The sequence below is a fragment of the Anomaloglossus baeobatrachus genome, chromosome 1, assembly GCF_048569485.1.
Source record: "Anomaloglossus baeobatrachus isolate aAnoBae1 chromosome 1, aAnoBae1.hap1, whole genome shotgun sequence".
NCBI lineage: Eukaryota > Metazoa > Chordata > Amphibia > Anura > Aromobatidae > Anomaloglossus > Anomaloglossus baeobatrachus.
In genome coordinates, this window is record NC_134353.1 from 718911819 (window position 1) to 718935042 (window position 23224).

At 47.1% G+C, this 23224-nt stretch overlaps 1 protein-coding gene across 2 annotated transcripts in view; it reads right to left on the reverse strand.

Moving 5' to 3' along the window:
• ULK1 (unc-51 like autophagy activating kinase 1) overlaps window positions 1–23224 on the reverse strand; it is a 158812-nt gene that overhangs the window by 58555 nt on the left and 77033 nt on the right. For both annotated transcript variants that reach the window (XM_075322133.1, XM_075322125.1), the window contains exons 9-13: window positions 19136–19194; window positions 16297–16379; window positions 13430–13480; window positions 11756–11844; window positions 7137–7308 (exon numbers count right to left, since the gene is read on the reverse strand). In XM_075322133.1, the coding sequence (XP_075178248.1) occupies window positions 7137–7308; window positions 11756–11844; window positions 13430–13480; window positions 16297–16379; window positions 19136–19194 (454 nt within the window). The remainder of the gene's footprint in view (window positions 1–7136; window positions 7309–11755; window positions 11845–13429; window positions 13481–16296; window positions 16380–19135; window positions 19195–23224) is intronic.

Here is a 23224-nt window from a genome sequence, read left to right on the forward strand (position 1 = left end):
TCGGCCAATTTGTAGCGACGAGGATGGCGCGGCCGCAGTCGGTCTTGATCTAGCGCAGTACTCTGGGCAACAATGCCAGAGGTGGCACCTAAGGTAGCTGGAACTGCGACCAATGCTGAACTAAGGCGTTTGCCGCCAGAGCTCGATGATTGTGAAACCGTGCCATGAAGCTGGCACATTGTTGTTGTGCCGTGACGCCATTAGATCGACGTCCGGCCTCTGTCAGCGGCGCCAGATCTCCTGAAACCCGTCCGGGTGAGGAGACCATACTCTTTCGGCCACACCTCAGCGACTTAGGAAGTCAGCTTCCTAGTTTCCACACTTGGGATGTGAATTGTGGATATGGTGGATGCCGTGTCTTCCACCCACATCAGAACCTGCCGGACTTCCTGGAAGGCTTGCCGGTTGCGCGTTCTTCCTTGGTGGTTGATGTATGCCACCGCTGTGGAGCTGTCCGACTGAAGTCGGATATGCTTGCTTTCCAGCCGCTGTTGGAAGGATTGTAGGGCAAGATACACTGCTCTGTGTTCAAGAACATTGATCTGAAGAGTGGACTCTTGCTGAGTCCACGTACCCTGAGCGCTGTAGTGGAGAAAAACTGCTCCCCACCCTGATAGACTCGCGTCTGTCGTAACTATCGCCCAGGACGGGGATAGGAAGGACCTTCTTTTTGACCAAGAGGTGAGAAGAAGCCACCACCGTAGAGATTCCTTGGCCGCCTAAGAAAGAACGACGACTCTGTTGAGGGACGTCGACTCCTCGTCCCATTGGCGGAGAATGTCCCATTGTAGTGGACGCAGTAAAACTGCGCGAAAGGAACTGCCTCCATTGCTACCATCTTACGTAGGAAGTGCATGAGGCGTCTCAATGTGTGCGACTGGTTCTTAAAGAAGAGCTTGCAGCCCGTAGTGAATGCTGTTTGTCTAGCGGCAGCTTCACTATCGCTGAGAGAGTAAGAAACTCTATGCCTAGATATGTTATCGATAGGGTCGGGGTCGGATCTGACTTTAAAAAGTTGATGATCCACCCAAAACTCTAGAGAGTCTCCAGCGCAACGTTCGGGCAGTGTTGGCATGTTTCCTAAGAGAGTGCCTTGACAAGTAGATCGTCTAAATACGGGACCACAGAGTGACCCTGAGAGTGCAGGACTGTGACTACTGCTGCCCTGACCTTGGCGAAGACCAGTTGGACTGTCGCTAGCCGGAAGGTAGAGCTACGAACAGAGGGTGTTCGTCTCCTATAACGAAGCGTAGAAACGCTAGTGCTCTGGATCAATCGGCACGTGTGGATAAGCATCCTTGATGCCTAATGATGCTAGGAAATATCCTTGGGACCTTGAGGCGATGACATGGCGGAGGGATTCCATCCGGAACCGCCTGGTGTCCACGAGCTTGCTGAGCATTTTTAGATCCAGAACGGGACGGAACGGCCCGTTGTTATAGGTACCGCAAAGAATTTGGGGTAAAAACCGTGACCTTGTTCCTGAAGAGGAACGGGGGTCATCACTCTTTCTGCCTATAGAGTGCACCCTGTTTGCAGAAGAGCAGCGGCCCGGCCGGGAGGTGGAGAAATTCTGAAGAATCGAGTTGGAGGACGAGAAGTGAGCTCTATCCTGTACCCGTGAGACAGAATGTCTCACACTCAATGGTCATTGACCTATGGCAGCTAAATATCGCCAAGGCGGGAGAGCCTGCTACCGACCGAGGCCGCAAGTCATGAGGAAGCCGCCTTGGAAGCGGGTTTTCAGACTGTCGCTTTTTTGGGCGAGACTGAGCCCGCTAAGAATCTTAGCTCCTCTGATCCTTTTGAGTCCACATTGGACGAGGAAAAATGGGACCTGCCCGAGCCTCGAAAAGGCCGAAAACCCCAACTGCCTCTTGCTCTGTTGGGGTTTGTTGTGTCCGGGCTGAGGAAAGGATGAATCCTTACCCCTGGACTGTTTGATGGTTACATCCAACGCTCACCAAACAGTCGGTCAGCAGAAAAAGGCAACTGGTTAGGCAACCTTTTTTGGAAGCAGAATCTGCCTTCCATTCACTTAACGAGCAGACCAGGCTCTGCTTAAAAACACGGAGTAGCGGAGGCTACCGCCGCACGGTTCGCAGAGTCCAGGACAACCTGAATCGCGTAAGAAACAAATGCAGACATTTGAGAGGTTAAGGATGCCACCTGCGGCACAGATGTACGTGTAACCGTGTCAATCTGTGTAAGACAAGCTGAAATAGCTTGGAGTGCCCCAAGGGAGAGAATGCCGGAGCCAACGGTGCGCCGACAGCCTCATAGATGGCTTTCGACCAGAGATCCATCTGTCTGTCAGTGGCATCTTTGAGTTTGCAGTTCCATCTCCCACTGCAACTATGGATCTAGCTACAAGCCTGGAGATTGGAGGATGCCGCTCGGGACATTGGGTCCAGTCCTTGACCAAGTCAGGGGACAGGGATAACGTGTATCCTAAGCCGTTTGGAGAAGCGCATATCTGGATAAGCGTGGTGTTCCTGGACTGCCTCTCTGAAGGCAGAGTGGTCCAGAAAAATACGTGAAGCTGACTCCTCCACTGGAGGAGCTGTGAGAAATAACCCACATTCTATAGATGGACGCTATAAGATTATTTACTATGGCGTCACAATCAGGTGTATCCAGATTGAGAGCGGTCTCAGGATCAGAATCCTGAGCCGCTACTTCCGCCTCATTACACAGCGAGTCCTTCTGTTAGGACCCTGATGAAACCGAGGCCGCTCATAGCGAGCCCACTTAGGCTGTCTGGGACTGACGTCCGTGCAGAGCCGTGACTCTGGGATGCGTGTGACATTCCCGGAGCTGTTAGTTATTCACACTGAGGGGGGCCATGGATCAATGATTCAACAGTGCCCATATTGTGAGAGACATGTCCGGACTGCTAGGCTTCTAGTATCATAGCCATAGTCTCAGAAAAACTGTCAGTAAATACTGCAGACACCGTCCTCATCCCCTGGCCATTAGTGCATACAATGGGGGCCGTATAGCCGTACATGCTGTACCAGCTGTATAGAAAAACATGTGGTTCTGCACCTTTGTTTTACACAGAGAATATGCTGATAACTCCTCCGCATAATCCAGGAGGGTATATACAACGTGCGACCAAACAGTGCAATGTATATAGTACAAGCATATCTATAAGTGCACTTCTGCACTAGTGGGGTTAGCACCACAGGTGCTGCTTAACGCCTGTTACAGCGATTGTGTGACTATCAGAATGCCAGGGTCTTCCACACTTGTCTCTGTATCGTACAGAAACTGACACTAATGGCTGCCGGTGTCCTTGTAGAGAAGGAAGCCGTGGGCGTGCCTGAGAAAGTGCGGGAATCCGGATTCACAGTGCCCACAGTGAGAGGGGTGGAGTATGCAAAACATACTCCAGCTCTCAGCTCTGCTCTATGCAGCGTCACGCCCCTACCCTGACTGTCAGGGCTGTGGGCGGTAACGAAGGGAGACTAGGCCCAGAAGCCGGGGACTCGAGTTAACAGCGCGGCCGCCGTAAAAGCGCGGGCCGCGCTGAAGTCCCCGGCGCACCACAAGTGCCAGCCGCGCCGCAGTTCCAGCGGCCGGCGCGACCGATTCATAGAAGTGGCCAGCGTCCCGCCCCTCTCCTGACTGGCAGGTCTGGGGGCGGGAACGAACGGAAGCAGGCCGCAAAAGCCGGGGACTCTAGTTATCAGCGCGGCCGCCGTAAAAGCGCGGGCCGCGCTGAAGTCCCCGGCGCACCACAAGTGCCAGCCGCGCCGCTGCCAGCGGCCGGCGCGACCGATTCCTGGAAGTGGCCAGCGTCCCGCCCCTCTCCTGACTGGCAGGTCTGGGGGCGGGAACGAACGGAAGCAGGCCGCAAAAGCCGGGGACTCTAGTTATCAGCGCGGCCGCCGTAAAAGCGCAGGCCGCGCTGAAGTCCCCGGCGCACTACAAGTGCCAGCCGCGCCGCAGTCCCAGCGGCCGGCGCGACCAATTCCCATAAGTGAGCCTGCTTCAGCAAAGCTGAATGAGGCCATGGCACAGGCGCCGCAGCGCTGATGTCCCCCGGCGCACTACAACACCCAGCATGCTGCGGTGTGAGCGCCAAATGCACGGGGACACAGAGTACCTTGAGGAAGCAGGGCCATGTCCCTGATGTACTCCGCTCCATCCAGCATCTTCTCCAGGGGCTGTAGATGGAGCACGGTCTCAGTGCCTGGAGACCGGTAAATCCCACTTCACCCAGAGCCCTGTAAAAAGGGATGGGGAAGGAATCAGCATGTGGGCTCCTGCCGCCGTACCCGCAATGGGTACCTCAACCTTACAAACACCTCCGACATACAGTGGGGTGAGAAGGGAGCATGCTGGGGACACTATATGTGTCCTCTTTTCTTCCATCCGACATAGTCAGCAGCTGCTGCTGACTAAAAAGTGGAGCTATGCGTGGATGTGTTGCCTCCTTCGCACAAAGCACAAAACTGGTGAGCCAGTGATCCCACTGGGGGTGTATAGCCAGAAGGGGAGGGGCCTTACACTTTTAAGTGTAATACTTTGTGTGGCCTCCAGAGGCAATAGCTATACACCCAATTGTCTGGGTCTCCCAATGGAGCGACAAAGAAATGATTATAGTTTGTTTCTTGATGCAGTTGGAGAGATATGGATGACATTAAAGGTGGAAAAAGTCCTTTGTATGATATTTTACATGACAAATACCTGGCATTTTAACATGGGTGTGTATACTTTTTAGATCTACTGTATGTCTATTTATGAATCTATCGTAGATTAAGGAATGCAAATATACTATATACACCTCTCTCTCTCTCTGTCTATAACAGTCAGTGGATCTATGAAAAGTAAAAAAAAATCCACAAAATTGGAATTTTTCCAAATTATTCCTATAGCTCTTGGCCAAACTGTTATTTCCCACCTGCCAAAAAACCTGAAGAGACTTGGGCTTGGGTATGAAAACATCTGAATCTTTATTTTAATTCTCTGGGAAGCAGCCCAGACTGCAGACTTTAATTATTATGTTCAGTTGGAGCAGGGTAATTAGCTAGAACTAAGCAAAGCTGAAGATCACAGGGACACAGACAAGAATGACAATTGTCCTACTGGCCAGTGTCAGTCACTCAGCCCATCGCGATTTAGTTACGTCCTTTTCGGTTTTTCTGAGCCACATTGAGCTTGAAACAACTTAGTACAAGGGGAGCGACCGCGGCTTCCAAAATGCTGCCTTTATACAAAGCTTTATGCAAAGTGCTGTGAAATGTTTGGAAGTGTGCTGTGCCTTGCTATCCAGCGTCTCACAGCGTGCGAGGCAGGAGACAAGTTCTTAACTGCTAAATACTTAAAAGTAACAATGGTGGAGACTTGAATCGAATAAAGAGTTTCAGGCGCCTCAACTGGCATCAATTAATCCGTCACTTATGAAGCTGGAATGTCAGAACTTGTCCACAGGATTAGTCCTAGGTGAATGGATTAGATTTGCAAATCTCTTCTTTCATTACCTATGTCAATGGTTGTCTAAGTGATGTACATCAAGGAAACCTATAGAATATCCTATAGAGAAGAAGTCTTATATGCAAATGCCTTCATAGAGCAGAGGGAGCAAAGTGAAACCCCTGCTGATGCATTGTATACCTACCATAATAGAAAAGGAAAGCCTTCCGCTTTGTCTCATCCCGCACCTTTTTCCATCACATGTAGGATAGAAAATTAGGGGATTCTTTCCTCACTAATGATTCAGTGATTGTAAAAAAAGGGGAGTCTTATGGAGATCCACACAGCCCATAACGTGAGGTGATCGATCATGCTGCGCTCCCCTTCCGATGAGCTCCTGCTCACAAGCCTAGTTACCTTGATTCCTCTCAACTAGTGATGAGTGAGCACTACCATGCTCGGATGCTCGGTACTCGTAACTAGTGATGAGTGAGCACTACCATGCTCGGATGCTCGGTACTCGTAACTAGTGATGAGTGAGCACTACCATGCTCGGATGCCCAGTACTCGTAACTAGTGATGAGCGAGCACTACCATGCTCGGATGCTCAGTACTCGTAACTAGTGATGAGTGAGCACTACCATGCTCGGATGTTTGGTACTCGTAACTAGTGATGAGCGAGCACTACCATGCTCTGGTGCTCGTAACTAGTGATAAGCGAGCACTACCATGCTCTGGTGCTCGGTACTCGTAACTAGTGATGAGAGAGCACTACATGCTCGGTACTCGTAACTAGTGATAAGCGAGCACTACCATGCTCTGGTGCTCGGTATTCGTAACTAGTGATGAGAGAGCACTACCATGTTCGGGTGCTCAGTACTCATAACTAGTGATGAGCGAAGACTACCATGCTCGGTTCTCGTAACTAGTGATGAGCGAGCACTACCATGCTTGGCTGCTCAGTACTCTTAGCTAGTGATGAGCGAGCAATAAAATGTTCGGGTGCACGGTACTCGTAATTAGTGATGAGCGACCACTACCATGTTCGGGTGTTCTGTACTCGTAACGAGCAGTCGGATGCTCAGAAAGGTGCCACTTGATCATCCGAGTATAATGGAGGTCAATGGGGGCACTCAAGCATGTTTCCGGAAGAGTTCCCCATTGACTTTCATTATACTCGGGTGCTTGAGTCGTGCCCATCCAAGCATCCACCTGCTCATTACTTATTTATTTGCATTGAAGCAGTTTCTGAGCATGCTCTGATCTGGAGACTGGTCACTGTAAAGGGGATTGGAGGAAGTGAGCTGTTACATCACACCTGTGATTACTGGATCCATCCTGCTGATGTATGTGACGCGCTATGGAATTAATGGCGCAATATAAGTGAATAAATATTATCATCATCCTGTGTTATCAGATCTGTATAGAGGTGTTACCAAGTCTTGTAATCCTATATGTGATAATAATGAGACTAGTGAAAAGTCATCTGTTCACAACAGGAAACATCAGTCTAGGATTAGGCTTATAAATGTAATGCTAATGTAATAAATAAATAAATAAAAATAAACAAATAAATTAAAGTAATAAAAATAAATTTTATATATATATATATATATATATATTTTTTTTTTTAAAGAAACACATTTAACATGAAATCCTATTTAAAGCAATAAGCCATTCTCCCTTTAATATCGTGTAGTTTTCAATAAACAAACCTTGGGTACTTGGAAATTGTGCAGGCACCATAACAAAATCATCAGTGTCACAAGAGGAGTTCTTGCTGCTGCTCCCTGCAGACTCCTTTGAACCTTGAAGAAATCCTGGAGAATCAGGGATAGGCGAGACCAGTGTTTTTTCCTGTAGTTGCTGCAATTCACCAAGGGATTGCTGGAAAAAAAAGAATGAAAACAATAAATAAATCTGGAATAAAAAATCTACAGCCCCTCAGCAATACACTGCATAGAAATCTGAAAGTAAAGTACATTTACCATTCATGCAATCTGTCAATGTTGTATTTGATGACACTTCCCTGCATTGCCTTGTTTTAGGGGTGTACTCTAGGGTTACACAAACCTCCTTAATTGCCTGCCACGCAAAGTACCACGCTCACCACATTCATCACCAAAATTGGGGAAGGGGCAAAATATCAGCTAATGCTTTCTGGATACATGATGAGAGATGATACCTGACATTGTACACGTAACACTTCAAACACTGAATATAGCTAGAAAGAGAGAATTCTATAGATCCTGTCGGGATTCTGGACACTGGTGGCATGCTGTAGTAATTCCATATGCTAGCATAGAGAAATTAATATTTCAAGGCACATGCAAATTAGCCTAGAAGTGCATTGGGGCATGCTGATGCATCTTAAAGGGAATTTTCCACCAGTTTATTGCCAACTAATCTGTAATTATGTAGGGGCAGAGACTCTGATTACAGTGAGGTGTCACTTAGGCTGGTTTCACACTTGCGTTGAACGGTATCCGTTGCATTGCGTTGTGTGACGGATGCAACGGATGTGTTGCATATAGTGGCACAACGGATGCAACGGATCGTACAAAACAACGGAATCTGCTTTGTTTTTTCTTTACAGTTCTACCGGCGGCAGACTATTGTGAACGATCAGCTGATCACTCACAGCAGCCGGTCGATCAGCTGATCGCTCACAGCAGCCGGTCGCCGGGTGATCAGCTGATCGCTCACAGCAGCCGGTCGCCGGGTGATCAGCTGATCGCTCACAGCAGCCGGTCGCCGGGTGATCAGCTGATCGTTTGGCCACCGAGAATGTGTGCGGGGGGCAGAGTGCGAAGTGGGTGGAGCCGAGCAGGACCATGGCGCTAAGGACGTCAGTGCCGCGGGGACTGCATCGCTGGGGACAGGTGAGTGTGTGTGTGTCTGTGTGTGTGTGTGTGCGCGCGCGAGTGTACATGCGGAGTGCGGGAAAGGGCGGAGCCGAGTGGGGAAGTGTGGGCTCCCTGCACACGTAGCCAGGGTAAATATTGGGTAACTAAGCAAAGCACTTTACTTGGTTACCCGATATTTACCTTGGTTACCAGTGTACACCACTTAGCGCTGGCTCCTTGCACACGTAGCCAGGGTAAATATCAGGTAACTAGGCAAAGCACTTTGCTTAGTAACCCGATGTGTACCCTGGTTACGTGTGCAGAGAGCCAGAGAGAGCATGCGTAGCGAAATCCTACGGATTCCGCTGCTCAAAAAACGTTACATGCTGCGTTCCTTCCTCCCGGCAACGCAGGTCCATCACTCGCAATCAGTCGTCCATACAAGTCTATGGGAAGCAGCGGAATCCGTTAACGGATTGCGCGGTTTTCCAAAACGGCGGCTTGCAACTGAAGGAAAACAACGTAAGTGTGAAACTAGCCTAAAACTGTAAAGGAAAAAAAAAGCAGATTCCATTGTTTTGTACGATCTGTTGCATCCATTGTGCCACTATATGCAACACATCCGTTGCTTCTGTCACACAAAGCAATGCAACAGATGCCGTTCAACGCAAGTGTGAAACTAGCCTTACTGGGTTATTTGCTGCAGTCCTCCATAATCATAAGCTATGTATAAACCTGCCACTCGGCATTGATTGGCAGCTTTCCGCCTATGCACATTGTACATAGAAAGCTATCAATCAGTGATGTGGGTGGGGTTATCCAGAGCTCAGCATTCAGAAAACTGCTAGATCTGCAGCAGAGAAAACAGGGATTTTATCAGAACTACAGAAAGTATCCCAGGTAGTGGTAGATCGCTGGAATCAGGATCACTGACCCTATGTCATGGTTCCACCTCCCTGTCCACATGGCTAGGGGTTGGAGCCTTCTCTCGAGCCTCACTTCCGGAGCTTGGATGCTTTAAATTCTGTCATCTCTGGTGAACCATCGCCGGCTATAAGCTTACCACTGCTTTGCCTGTGATTGCTGGTCCCTGTAAGTGTTTCCTGATACGTCCTTCCCCTGTGCTCTGTCTGTGTTTCGTCCCACCTCCTTCCTTCCCACAATAGCCCCAGTCGTTCCCCCTTCTCCTACCTCCCCACTCGGTTGCTTCCTCTGGTACTGACCTCGGCCTGACCTCGACCCTGCTTTTGCTCGCTCCTCTAGTCTTCTTTCTCACTGTACTGTGTATGACCTGGCCTGCCTGACCATCCCCCACATGTCTCGTGGCCTCTGTATTCTGGCTGACTCTGCAGGGCAGTGCTCCAGCACACACTGTGTGTCCACCTCCATGCTGATTCAGCTATGTGTAGTCTTTTCCTGCAAGGCGCCAGCTCCCCCTGGTGGTAGCCTGACACCCTACATATTATTCTGCTCTCGGAGTTAGCAAAAACCTGGTGACAGATTCCCTTTATTGAAACCCCCAGTGCACTTCCAATCCAATTCAAACTGTGATGCTCCAACACTAGGTGTTGCTAGATGCACTAGTGGAGGAGTAGTCAAACAAGCTAAAAGGTCAGGAGTCGGGAAATCACGTCAGTTACAGGAGACAGTGGAGCCGAGGTCAGAGTACAGGCCGGAGGTCTGGAAGCCAGGAAGTCACGTCAGGTATACGGAGAGAGAGCGTAGACAAGGTCAGGGCCGGAGGTCTGGAAGCCAGGGCCCGATGCCGGGAACAACCCGTCCACCGGAGCATAATACAAAAACAAAGCTCTGAAGCAGAGCAAAGCACCACCAATCAGGATCATGACACACATGTTGATTTTTCAGCACAGGTACATTGGATTACTGCAAAACAGATGACAAATGTATTGCTGCAGGGCTACGTTCCCGCGATCAGGGTTTGTTGAGATTTTGATGCTGCAGTATTTCTGCACCTTAGTTTACTTGCAGTTTTGTTCTCTGCCTTTTTTGTCTCTGTTTGGTGTCATTCTGTAAATAAAGCGGCTGTGTAAGCGCGCTGTAAACACAAGTGCTTTTATTTTTTACAGGCAGATTTTCCGCATCTTACGCAAGTCTATGGGGAAACTCCGTACAAAAATCTCAGTGTAGCTGCCAGATAAATTGACATGCTGCAAACTGGAAAAATGCTCTGCAGGTGAGGTTACGCAGAATAAAACAGAAGCATAGCGGGCAGGAGATTTCTATTAATCCCGTCCACTATGCTAGTACTGTAAAAGGCTAAAAAATAAGCAGCGTCAAAAATGCAACAAAAAACCACAGCCTAATAACACCAATACATCCATACCACTAGTTTCAGAAGAAAAATCATCCTTATTGGTTCCGTTTCATAAGTTCAACAAAATCAACCAAATTGTATAAAAAATGGCTGTAAGAAGTGTAATATGGCCACAATGTGTGAATACAACCTAGGAAGAACATGACCACTTCCCAGTCAATCCATAAAAATGATTACATCTTAAGTCGCGGTCCTGATGCCGCCCAGATTCCCCAATATTCAGACAGTAAATAGCAGCATTCAGTCATCTCAATAGATGTCATGGAGTCTATCCACCAATATTGCAGCGTTTCGCCTAAATTAGGAGCTTCCTCAGGCGTTTCTTATGAAAGCTCAACACTGAGCTGACGTGGGGTTGTACTTGTAAATGTGATCGGCTCAGAATGCCGGGACTTAGGCGGGCTTTGCACATTAAGACATCGCAAGCCGATGCTGCGATTCGAGTGCGAAAGTCCCCGCCGCCGTCGCAGGTACGATATCTTGTGATAGCTGCCGTAGCGAACATTATCGCTACGCCAGGTTCACATGCACTCACCTGCCCTGCGACCGTCGCTGTGGCCGGCGACCCGCCTCCTTCCTAAGGGGGCGGGTTGTGCGGCGTCATAGCGACCTCACACGGCAGGCGGCCAATAGCGGCGGAGGGGCGGAGATGAGCAGGATGTAAACATCCCGCCCACCTCCTTACTTCCGCATTGCAGCCGGGAGGCAGGTAGGAGATGTTCCTCGCTCCTGCGGCTTTACACACAGCGATGTGTGCTGCCACAGGAGCGAGGAACAACATCGTACCTGTCTCTGCACCGGCATTATGGAAATGTCGGAGAATACACCGATGATACAATAACGACGCTTTTGCGCTCGTTCATCGTATCAAAAAAGTTTTACACACTACGACATCGCAAGTGACGTCGGATGTGCGTCACTTTCGATTTGATTTGACCCCACCGACATCGCACCTGCGATGTCGTAGTGTGCAAAGCCGGCCTTAGCTCTGAAACAATGGCTAGGGCTGCAGCATGTAATATACAGATCGCCCGGAGAAGTCTGGAGCCCTGGTCCTGGCTCACATTTACATTGTAGAACGTTTATACATGTAATAATTAAATACAGGATTTGCGGTATTTAGGTGCTACTTAATGTACATCGATATACTTACAGGGGGAGATGCCAAGTGTGACGTGGAAGAACTGCTACAAGAACTGCCCGAGCCTGAGCTAGGGTATGATGGCATTGGCACAGGTGCAGCTAGAAGACAGGAAGAATGCAGCGACTTAATGATAAAGGATCTAATACAGTAGAGCATCAGCACAGATTTACAGATATTTAGATAGAGATTAATTTACTAAAAAGAAAAAAAAGGGAATCGGTCACTGGGTTTTTGCTACCTCATTCAAGAACATGACGATGATGTTGGGGCAGAGACCCTGATTCCAGCGATGTGTCACTTACTGGGCTGTGTACTGTAATTTTCATAAAATCACTATTTTATCTGCTATACATCTACCAGTTCTCTGAATGCTGAGCTCTGTTTAACCCAGCCCACACCACTGATTGACAGCATTTCATAGGCAGAAAGCTGCTATAATCAGTGGTGGGGGCTGAGATAGAGAGCTCATGAATATTGAGGATTACATGGCAGCGGGTTTACTAGTTCTCTCGTGATAATCTGCAAATAAAATAATGACTTTATCAAAACTAAAGCAATCAGCCCAGTAAGTGACACATGGCTGGAGTCAGGATCTCGGTCTCTACATTATGCTGCTCTCAAATTAGGTGGCAAAATTCTGATAACAAGATTCCCATTAAATCAGTTATCTGGGCCGAACTATTGATGACTTATCCTTGAAATAAGTTATCAATATAAGATCAATAGGAGTGAGGCACCAGGCATCCCAACCACCAACTGGACAAAGCAACCCCATACATTGCTAAGTGGCCGCTGCCAAGTACTACGCTTTACATCTCATTCACTTGAATGAGAGATGAAGTCCAGTGCTTAGCAGTGGCCACTAAGCAATGTATGGAGCTAGGGTGTTCCACCCCATACATCACCTATCACCGTCAACAGGATTTCACTCTGAAACTATTTATATGTATCTCTTTCAAAGATAAATCCAGCAATACCTTTACATGGCAAGTCCATTTCTTGGTATCCAAATGAGGCTGAGGATCTATTAGTAGATCTTAAGCAACTGTCACTCCAGCTCTATTCCCCACTCATCAGTACCTCCTCCTATTTGACTGACAGCTCCTTTGCCTGAGGTCACACAAAATTGAGGTTGTCAGTCAAGCAGGAGGTGGCGCTGAGTGGGCAATAGAGCTGGAGTGACAGAGGCTTTAGTTCTATAGCCTTATTTGCATGATTTCTAAGTAATGGAGAGGTGGACTGGCCATGTAAGGTATAGATGGACTTGTCATTAAAAAAGCTACATGCTCATATAATTTTTTTGGGCTGTGAAAGCCTGCAGACAGATTCCCTTTAAAAATATTACGCATTCTGCAAGTAAAGTTTATTTACTGCATTATGAAAAAGTGTACAATATGCCAAACAATTTCTCTGCAATAATTTCTCAGTACTTGCTAGGACAATCAATGTTCTTCTATGGCCAAACACATGCTCGGCTTATTATAGAGATCTAATAACTCTATTGTGAGTCTAATGAGCTGAGTGTGTTTAGTACAGACTGAAAGCTCCTAATGAATGAAAGCAAGTAGAGAATTTCAAAATACCAAGTAACTAAAAACAAAAAAATAAATGGGAAAATTGTATTATTTTTAATCATAAAATGAAACCCCGATGTAACCACGCTAAATCTAGAATGATACATACATTTCTTCATAGAGGAGCCCGCATCCAAGAACGGATGGTGAAAAAATTCATCTAAAAAAGAAACAAAAGTAAAAGTTTATGAGCAATCCAAAGACACATCTAAGACATGACATACTGTGTATCAGTTACTAAATAAATGTGGCATCAAATCCACTATCTGTGACCTATAAAACCACAAATATATATAGTAACTGTCTCTCTCCCAGTCTCTATGTGTGTCGCTGTCTGTCTGTCTCTTTCCTTGTCTGTCTGTGTCTATGTCTCTGTCTGTCCGTTTCTATCTCTCTGTATTTGTATCAGTCTATCTGTCTCCATCTCTGTGTCTGTCTCTATGTGTGTCTGTCTGTCTCTCTCTTTCCCCATCTGTCTCTTTGCCCATCTGTCTCTTTCCCCATCTGTCTCCTTCCCCGGTCTGTCTCTTTCCCGGTCTGTCTCTTTGACCGTCTGTCTCTTTGACCGTCTGTCTGTCTCTTTCTAGGGCTCTCTTTGCCCATCTGTCTCTTTGCCCGGCTGTCTCTTTCCCCGTCTGTCTCCTTCCCCGGTCTGTCTTTTTCCCGGTCTGTCTCTTTGACCGTCTGTCTCTTTCTAGGGCTCTCTTTGCCCATCTGTCTCTTTCCAGGGCTGTCTCTTTCCCTGTCTGTCTCTTTCCCTGTCTGTCTCTTTGCCCGTCTGTCTCTTTGCCCGTCTGTCTCTTTGCCCGTCTGTCTCTTTCCAGGGCTGTCTCTTTCCAGAGCTGTCTCTTTGACCATCTGTCTCTTTCTAGGTTTGTTTCTTTCTAGGTCTGTCTCTTTGCCCGTCTGTCTCTTTGCCCGTCTGTCTCTTTGCCCGTCTGTCTCTTTCCAGGGCTGTCTCTTTCCAGGGCTGTCTCTTTCCAGGGCTGTCTCTTTGACCATCTGTCTCTTTCCAAGTCTGTCTCTTTGCCCGTCTGTCTCTGTCTGTCTCTTTCCCCGTTTGTCTCTTTCCCCGTTTGTCTCTTTGCCCGTCTGTCTCTTTCCAGGGCTGTCTCTTTCCAGAGCTGTCTCTTTGACCATCTGTCTCTTTCTAGGTTTGTTTCTTTCTAGGTCTGTCTCTTTGCCCGTCTGTCTCTTTGCCCGTCTGTCTCTTTGCCCGTCTGTCTCTTTGCCCGTCTGTCTCTTTCCAGGGCTGTCTCTTTCCAGGGCTGTCTCTTTGACCATCTGTCTCTTTCTAGGTTTGTTTCTTTCTAGGTCTGTCTCTTTTCCGTCTGTCTCTTTGCCCGTCTGTCTCTTTCCAGAGCTGTCTCTTTCCAGGGCTGTCTCTTTGCCCGTCGGTCTCTTTCCAGGGCTGTCTCTTTCCAGGGCTGTCTCTTTCCAGGGCTGTCTCTTTCCAGGGCTGTCTCTTCCCAGGGCTGTCTCTTTCCAGGGCTGTCTCTTTCCAGGGCTGTCTCTTTGACCGTTGGTCTCTTTGCCCATCTGTCTCTTTCTAGGTTTGTTTCTTTCTAGGTCTGTCTCTTTGCCCGTCTGTCACTTTGCCCATCTGTCACTTTGCCCGTCTGTCTCTTTGCCCGTCTGTCTCTTTCCAGGGCTGTCTCTTTGCCCGTCGGTCTCTTTCCAGGTCTGTCTCTTTCCAGGTCTGTCTCTTTCCAGGGCTGTCTCTTTCCAGGGCTGTCTCTTTCCAGGGCTGTCTCTTTCCAGGGCTGACTCTTTCCAGGGCTGACTCTTTCCAGGGCTGACTCTTTGACCGTTGGTCTCTTTGCCCATCTGTCTCTTTCTAGGTTTGTTTCTTTCTAGGTCTGTCACTTTGCCCGTCTGTCACAATGCCCGTCTGTCACTTTGCCCGTCTGTCACTTTGCCCGTCTGTCACTTTGCCCGTCTGTCTCTTTCCAGGGCTGTCTCTTTGCCCGTCAGTCTCTTTCCAGGTCTGTCTCTTTCCAGGTCTGTCTCTTTCCAGGTCTGTCTCTTTCCAGGGCTGACTCTTTGACCGTTGGTCTCTTTGCCTATCTGTCTCTTTCTAGGTTTGTTTCTTTCTAGGTCTGTCTCTTTGCCCGTCTGTCACTTTGCCAGTCTGTCACTTTGCCCGGCTGTCACTTTGCCCGGCTGTCACTTTCGAGGGCTGTCTCTTTGCCCAACTGTCTCTTTCCAGGGCTGTCTCTTTCTGTCTCTATTTCTTTCTCTTTCCCCGTCTGTCTCTGTCTTTTTCTGTCTCTCACTCACACATAAGCTTTTTATACTAAGTTTATTTTGTTCCTATAGCAACCACTGACAGTTGCTATTTATAGCCTGTAGCTCCCACCTCCATTCAGTTTATTGGCGGCAGGATATTTGGAGAGTAATTGTAAAGCGCAGAGTTAAATTTTGCCGGCCAAACATAAACTATGACATTCCCTGGGTCACATGGAGTGTCTGTGCAAAATTTCGTGATTGTAAATGCGACGGTGCGGATTCCTTTAGCGGACATACACAAATACACTCAGCTTTAATATATACATATATATACATATATATATATATACATATATATTTATATATATATATATATATATAAATAAAAACCCTGGCGGGGCCCCTAAAAAAATCGACAGTCAAAAGAGTTAAAAAGTCCCTCTCAGACCTTCATAGCTGGCTCACTGAAAGAATCTCTGTTCACTCATTCTGCAACCTGCAGTACAGCGGAGGCCATAAAAAGCAAACAGTGATTTTTTTTTTTAAATATTTTTTAATACACCCCAATTGCAAAACTTACTTTTGGCCCCAAATACATGCATTTAGGTAAGGGAAAAAAAATCACCAATGGTGGACAGCCCCCTTTAAAGTACACATTTCGGCTCAGATTTTGAGATATACAGAAATCAAGATGGGGCTTTCTTAGTTCCTTATGCTTTATCAAAAGAAGTATTATTCACACTTTACCAAAGTCCATTCGGTCCTTCTGGTTCCTCTGTAAAAGCCCGAAAAGAAGCTGCTTCAGATGACACGAGGTTTCTCGGGGGACACTGAAATGTCAACACACGCCAGTTAAAACACACATACCGGCCCAATAATACAAGGGCAAAGCTGTCCAGCTGAGCAGGGGGAGAGCGAGAAGGCACAGTACAGGAAAAATGCTGAGCAGAAGATTCGAGCCGTCTGTGCGAGCGTAAAGCGAGAGGCCAGCTTGTGTGCCAGGGTTAAATTTAACAGTTGCAGGCACCCTGGGTATTATTCTTCATCACTGCTAAACTAGGCTCAGTGTGGTAGATAGAAAGGGGACAGAAGTTTGGGGCAGGGAGAAAAATAATGTCATGTGAGTCAAATCATATAGATAAGACCCATGAGATTTGACATCTACTCAGAACCTACAGGAGGGGAGTTAGGACGGCTTTGCACGTTGCAACATCGCACGTGCGATGTCGGTGGGGTCAAATCGAAAGTGACGCACATCCGGCGTCACTTTCGACATCGTAGTGTGTAAATCCTAGATGATACGATTAACGAGCGTAAAAGCGTCGTTATTGTATCATCGGTGCAGGCTCCGACTTTTTCATAATTACGCTGACGCGACAGGTACGATGTTGTTCTTCGTTCCTGCAGTAGCACACATCGCTGTGTATGAAGCCGCAGGAGCGAGGAACATCTCCTTACCAGCCGCCGGCGGCTATACGGAAGGAAGAAGGTGGGCGGGATGTTTACATCCTGCTCATCTCCGTCCCTCGGCTTTGATTGGCCGCCTGCCGTGTGACGTCGCTCTGACGTTGTATGACCCGCCCCCTTAGGAAGAAGGCGGGACGCCGGCCAGAGCGACGTCGCAGGACGGGTGAGTACATGTGAAGCTGGCGTAGCGATAATGTTCGCTATGCCAGGAATCACAAGATATCGATGCTGCGACAGGGGCGGTGACTATCGCGTGCGACATCGCAGCATCGGCTTGCGATGTCGCAACGTGCAAAGCCCGCCTTAGAGAGAAGAGTACAATAGTTTGCACACCTACTGCTCTAGGTCATACGTATGTTCAGCTATTACAGAGGTGATGATAATGATCTGTTAAAGGGGTTGTACCAAATTTATCACTTATACTTGGGATAGGGAATAACTTTCCGATCACTGGGACACCGTCCGGTGGTACCCCCACTGATCTCAAAAACTGGGGCTCTCCCGTGCGAATGAAGTGGTGGTCAATCATACGCAACGCCGTTGCATTAATTTTCTATGGTATCACTGGAGATATAGGAGCATAGCATTCGGTCGATGTTTGGCACTCCCATTAAGAATAGATGTGTATAATTGATAACTGCTGATGGGATTCAAGCTGGTTCCATCGGTCAAATACCCAGCAATTAAGAAGCTATTCCCTATTCTATGGATAAAGGGATAACTTCCAAACTTGGTACAACCCCCATGAAGGGAATATGCCAGCAGGGTTTTGCTAAGTAAGATGAAAAACAATACACTGCAAGTGTTAAAACAGAGAATTTAGCGATGCCTGTCTTGTCAATGTCCAATTTGTTGTTTATTTGCTATTTTTGTTTAAGCTGCAGGACTTCTCATTGCTCAGGCTACAATGTTACATGCAGGGCAGTCGGCATGCCCCCTCCTCTGATTGACATTTCACTGTCAAAGTACAATCTCAACTGAGAGCCTTGGGTGGGTGGGACAGCTCTCTCAGCTCTGCTGCATTGCTAAATCTAAAAATTCAGATTATATCAGATGGCTGCACCGAGTAATCTAAAGGCCGCTTTACATGTAGCGACATCGCTAAAGCGATGTCGTTGGGGTCACGGAATTTGTGACGCACATCCGGCCTCTTTAGCGATGTCGTTGCGTGTGAAACCTACGAGCGATTGAAAAAGGTCGCAAAATCGTGCAAAATCGTTAATCGGTGACATGCTCCCCTATTCCCAAATATCGTTGCTGCTGCAGGTACGATGTTGTTTGTCGTTCCTGCGGCAGCACACATCGCTATATGTGACACCGCAGGAACGAGGAACCTCACCTTACCTGTGGCCGCCGGCAATGCGGAAGGAAGGAGGTGGGCGGGATGTTCGTCCCGCTCATCTCCGCCCCTCCGCTTCCATTGGGCGCCCGCTTAGTGATATCGCTGTGACGCCGAACGAACCGCCCCCTTAGAAAGGAGGCGGTTCAACCGGTCACAGTGACGTCGATAGGCAGGTAAGTAGTGTGACGGCTCCGAGCGATGTTGTGCGGCTGTGCGCCACAGGCAGCGATTTGTCCGTGACGCACAACCGATGGAGGTGGCTACACACGCTAGCGAGATCGCAGCGTGTAAAGCGGCCTTAAGTGATACATTGTTGGATTCAGGGTCTCTTTGCCTACATCATGCTGCTCTCTGATGAGGTAGCAAAAACCTGCTGACAGATTCCCTTTAAGCTCAAGAAATATCAGTGTCACTGTGTATACTAATATAGTTCAAGGCATTCCAGGCCTTTATAGATATTTTACTTTGGACACTTTTTGGTATAACACCTCATTAAAAATACAAACTAGTCTAAATATTTTCTTGTGCCTCATAGACTTCTGTAATAAAAAAAACTGGTTTCCTCAAATAACCTGCCCCATTTGCTGAAGGGATTAAAGGCCTTTCTGTCTAAGCCTGGCACAAGCAGTTATGCTGTGTTAATTAAGGAATGCTCAAGTTAGTGCCAGACATGTAGTGCCCATCTCCCTGGCAGCTTGGAACGTCAGCCCAGAATCAACAGGTGTAGGCAGAGAGCAAGTCAATGGAAACAGTCGGTAATGCTGAAAGGATGATTACTTGGGTGTGAGGGTCTTGTTTTTTTCATAGTAGAGACGGAGGTCCTGAGGGCTGCTGGCCTGAAACGAGAAGGAAGCTTTAACCATGGGTGTGCCGTCAGCTCCAAAAGATCTGTGGTGAGGAATATTATTTTTACCATAGTCATACGATAAGTGAGACACCCAATTGGCTGCCGAACGCCTCCCTAACCACTGTGTACTTATTTACTGCTGACGCGAAAAGGGCCATTCTTGTTATCTTAAATAGCAGAGGTGTAACCATGGAAAACCACAAGGTGCTACAATACACTGCTATGTCTCTGTGGATTCTATAAATACTGTATAAAGTCTGTATATTTCTATTTAAATAGACAACATTAATTATATTTTAGGTCAGATACTCTGACAGTTATTTCTGAGTCAGCAGGTGAGAGGAAATAAGGATGGTCATCCATAGTCCGCCAAGCACCAGCTACAGCATTTCACCTGATAGCACTGTAAACATGCCAGCTCAGCCACACGCATGCGTTTCAAAGAGAACAAACCCATCCCAAACTTCTCTGTTATTTTAAGTTCCCACGACAAGTTTTTGACACTGTGGCTCTAATTCACCAAGACCGGCGCTTTTCTCTGGATGAGGGGTGATTGTGAAGTGAATCTGGAGCGCCAGATGAGAGGTGTGTGCCTCCACGTGCTATGTAAAAAATCTCACGCTAGTACCTCTCGTGCTTGATAGACTTGTGACACCTCTGGGACCATAGCTTTACATTGCTCTGTGCTTTGCTCCCTGTTGCTGCAGCAAGAGTTAGGCGCCTTTCACATTGCGTTTACGTGGCTCGGTCAGGGCATACGTCCGAAATCCCACCCTCCCTCCACAAAACGTATGCGCCGACATGGTCATTGAGTATAATGGAGCAGACAGAGCAAGCGTATACTCTCTCTTGCACCATTTTCGGGTCTATACGCTTTCTGCAGGCGGATGCCCAAACGTAGCAGACTACGTTCGGGTTCCGCCTGCAAAAAGTCGGCACATACATTCGAAACACGTTTGTGGGGGGAGGAGCGGGATTTCGGACATATGAACTGACGGAGCCACTGAAACGCAATGTGAAAGGGGCTTTAATGACATTTTCCTTGCTAGTAGCTCCTAGTTAACTCACCCCAGTGCAGCCGGTTTGTGACCACTCCCATCTCCTTTAAATAGTCACATCACCTGAGGCTGGTAATAGTAACCTAATTTAGTAATAGGGGCAGAAATGCTGTAGAAAATCTGTAACATCAAAAATGAACAAAATACCTATTGTGGGAACGTAGCCACATTGGCTTTTCTCAAGCAGAAATTGAACATGCTGATCTTTTTTTTCTTTTAATCTGGGGGAGAATTGAAAGAACCCCATATATATTATAAGAATTGTCCGGGCTTTGGGTTAAAGCATGAAGTTACGCTATGAGTCTATGTGAATCACGACCATGAAGTGTGCCACTGTTAGGATTCCTCGGTGCTGTGAGTGGGTGGGCGAATGACTGCAAGTATGACATTTGCATACATGTGGACACAGGCCAACTAGTCGTGAACAGACTCACTCAATACAAGTCTATACGTCTAGTCTGAATGTGGTCAGATGTATGGAAATCACATACTTGCAGTCACATGACAGTCTGCTGCCGGCACCAGAGAACTTGACAATATGCATACACTGTGAGCACTGTTAGGATTCACAAGTCACATGGAGACAACCCCTGTAAAAAAATCCCAAATCTACCTGTTTTGCTTACATTTATCTAATGTGTATGGCCACCTTTAAGGGACTTTACACGGTGCAACATAGCTACCGATATATCGTCGCGGTCATGTCGTTAGTGACGCACATCCGGTGCCGGTAGTGACATCACAGCGTGTGACACCAAGGAGCAACGATCAACGATCGCAAAATCGTCCAAAAACGGTGATCGTTGACATGTCGCTCCTTTCCTTAATATCGCTGCTGCCACAGGTACGATGTTGTTTGTCATTCATGTGGCATCACACATCGCTATGTGTGACACTGTAGGAATGACAAACATCTCCTTACCTGCGTCCACCGGCAATGCGGAAGGAAGGAGGTGGGCGGGATGTTACGTCCCGCTCATCTCCGCCCCTCCGCTTCTATTCGCCGGCCGCTTAGTGACGTCGCGGTGACGCCAAATGCACCTCCCCCTTGAAGGAGGGATTGTTCGGCGGTCACAGCTATGTGCATGAGACGCTGCCGTAGCGATAATGTTCGCTATGGCAGCGATCACCAAATGTCGCATGTACGACGGGGGTGAGTGCTATTGTGCTCGACATCACTAGCAATCGCTAGCGATGTCGCAGCGTGTAAAGCACCCTTTAGGCTAATGAAAAGTCTGGATGTATGAAGCATAAAACCATACAATAGGTAACATCTTTTTCCTGGCTAATTTAACTCCCTTTGTGTAACGTTTCTTTTTCCACACACTTTCAATGCTTTGTATTTGCAGATCTCAGGTAGAAGAGAATGACTGCACGTCAATTAAAATCTGAAATCCATGACATGTCACATTATTATAGAAGCGGCAAACCTCATAGCTGGGATGGGATTTATCCTGAAAGGAGGTCACACGGCATCACAATATAATTTTGGAAAAGAAGGACATACTATATAATCTAGACCATTCCCATAGAATTACACATGAAAATTGGATATCCCCTCATTAATATTGTGGACTGTAAACCCTGACACTCTCCAGCTTGAATTTTGCTTCATAGAAATACAAGCAGAATAATGAAGAATACAGAATTCGGTGGAATGTGTTGACACCTAACATGAGTGGACAGCTCAAGAGACTTGCCATATGCAAATGTTTTACATTTTTTAATAAGCGGAATATTATTTTGTAAAAAAATAATATTATTTTGTCACTTTGCAATTTTCCAAATTCTTAACTCTTATGAGCAAAAAGTCAAAACACCGTATACTTTACACAGGGAGTGGAATAGGAATTTCTTAGAAAGTCAAATGCCGAGGGCACCCTAGACGTAAACAGGAATTAGGTTTCCATGTTACCAAAAGCGTTAACATTGAAGAGAGAAGCTGCTGAGTTTTCCTTGAGAGCTGCGTTTCAGGAAACATGTGGGGCCCAGGTCGAGGTCTCACATTCCTGCTGATATAGTAACTTACTGTATAGAGAAAAAGCACCTACATTTCATAGTTGTGTATACAGTTTTCTTCATCACACTTCAAGGGAAGTGAGTTATAAAGATTTCCATTTTCTACCAATATTTCTTTTTGGACCCAAAAGTCAGTTTTAGTTACAAAAACATGTCGATCAGAGACCACCGTCCGTATTCAAACCACTTTATGGCGAATTCCTAAAAACCATCAAGCATGGCGTTTTGTAGAAAATAAACTACTCCTAGCGATTAATGCAATACTATGGGCTAATCGTCGGTAAACTATCTATGAAACAATCTATGAAAATGAATTCTAGTGATATGTTCATGTACATATTCTAAGATATAGACATTTATTGGGTAAAATCTTCATGTTTCACTATGGTTTTTCCATAAAAAAAAATGACATGTTTGGGTATTTTTGATAAGCTGTCCAGAGGAAAAATAATTAAAGAAGACCTGTCACCAGCATAAAAGTCGCCAGTTTTTGCTCTTATTCCCAATGCTCCCAAGTATTCCACTTTTTTCTCTTTTAAAATGTCATATGCTTCTAGAGATATGGGACTTTTTATTTATTGCTAATGTACATGGTCTTTACAAAGGGGCGGAGCACATAGGGTAATGATCCAGAGCAGCCTTCAGAGAGTCCTCTGGTCAAGCACCCCTGGTAAAGACCATGAAGGTCCCATCCAACTTTCTAGGAGGTCCAATCCAACTCTCCAAGTGGGCCCATCCAACTCTCCAGGAGGTCCCTTCCAACTCTCCAGGAGGTGACTTCCAACTCTCCAGAAGGTTACTTCCAACTCTCCAGAAGGTTCCTTCCAACTCTCAAGGAGGTACCATCTAACCCTCCAGGAGGTTCCTTCCAACTCTCCAGAAGGTGCTTCCAACTAACCAGGAGATTCCTTCCAATTGTCCTGTAGATTCCTTCCAACTCTC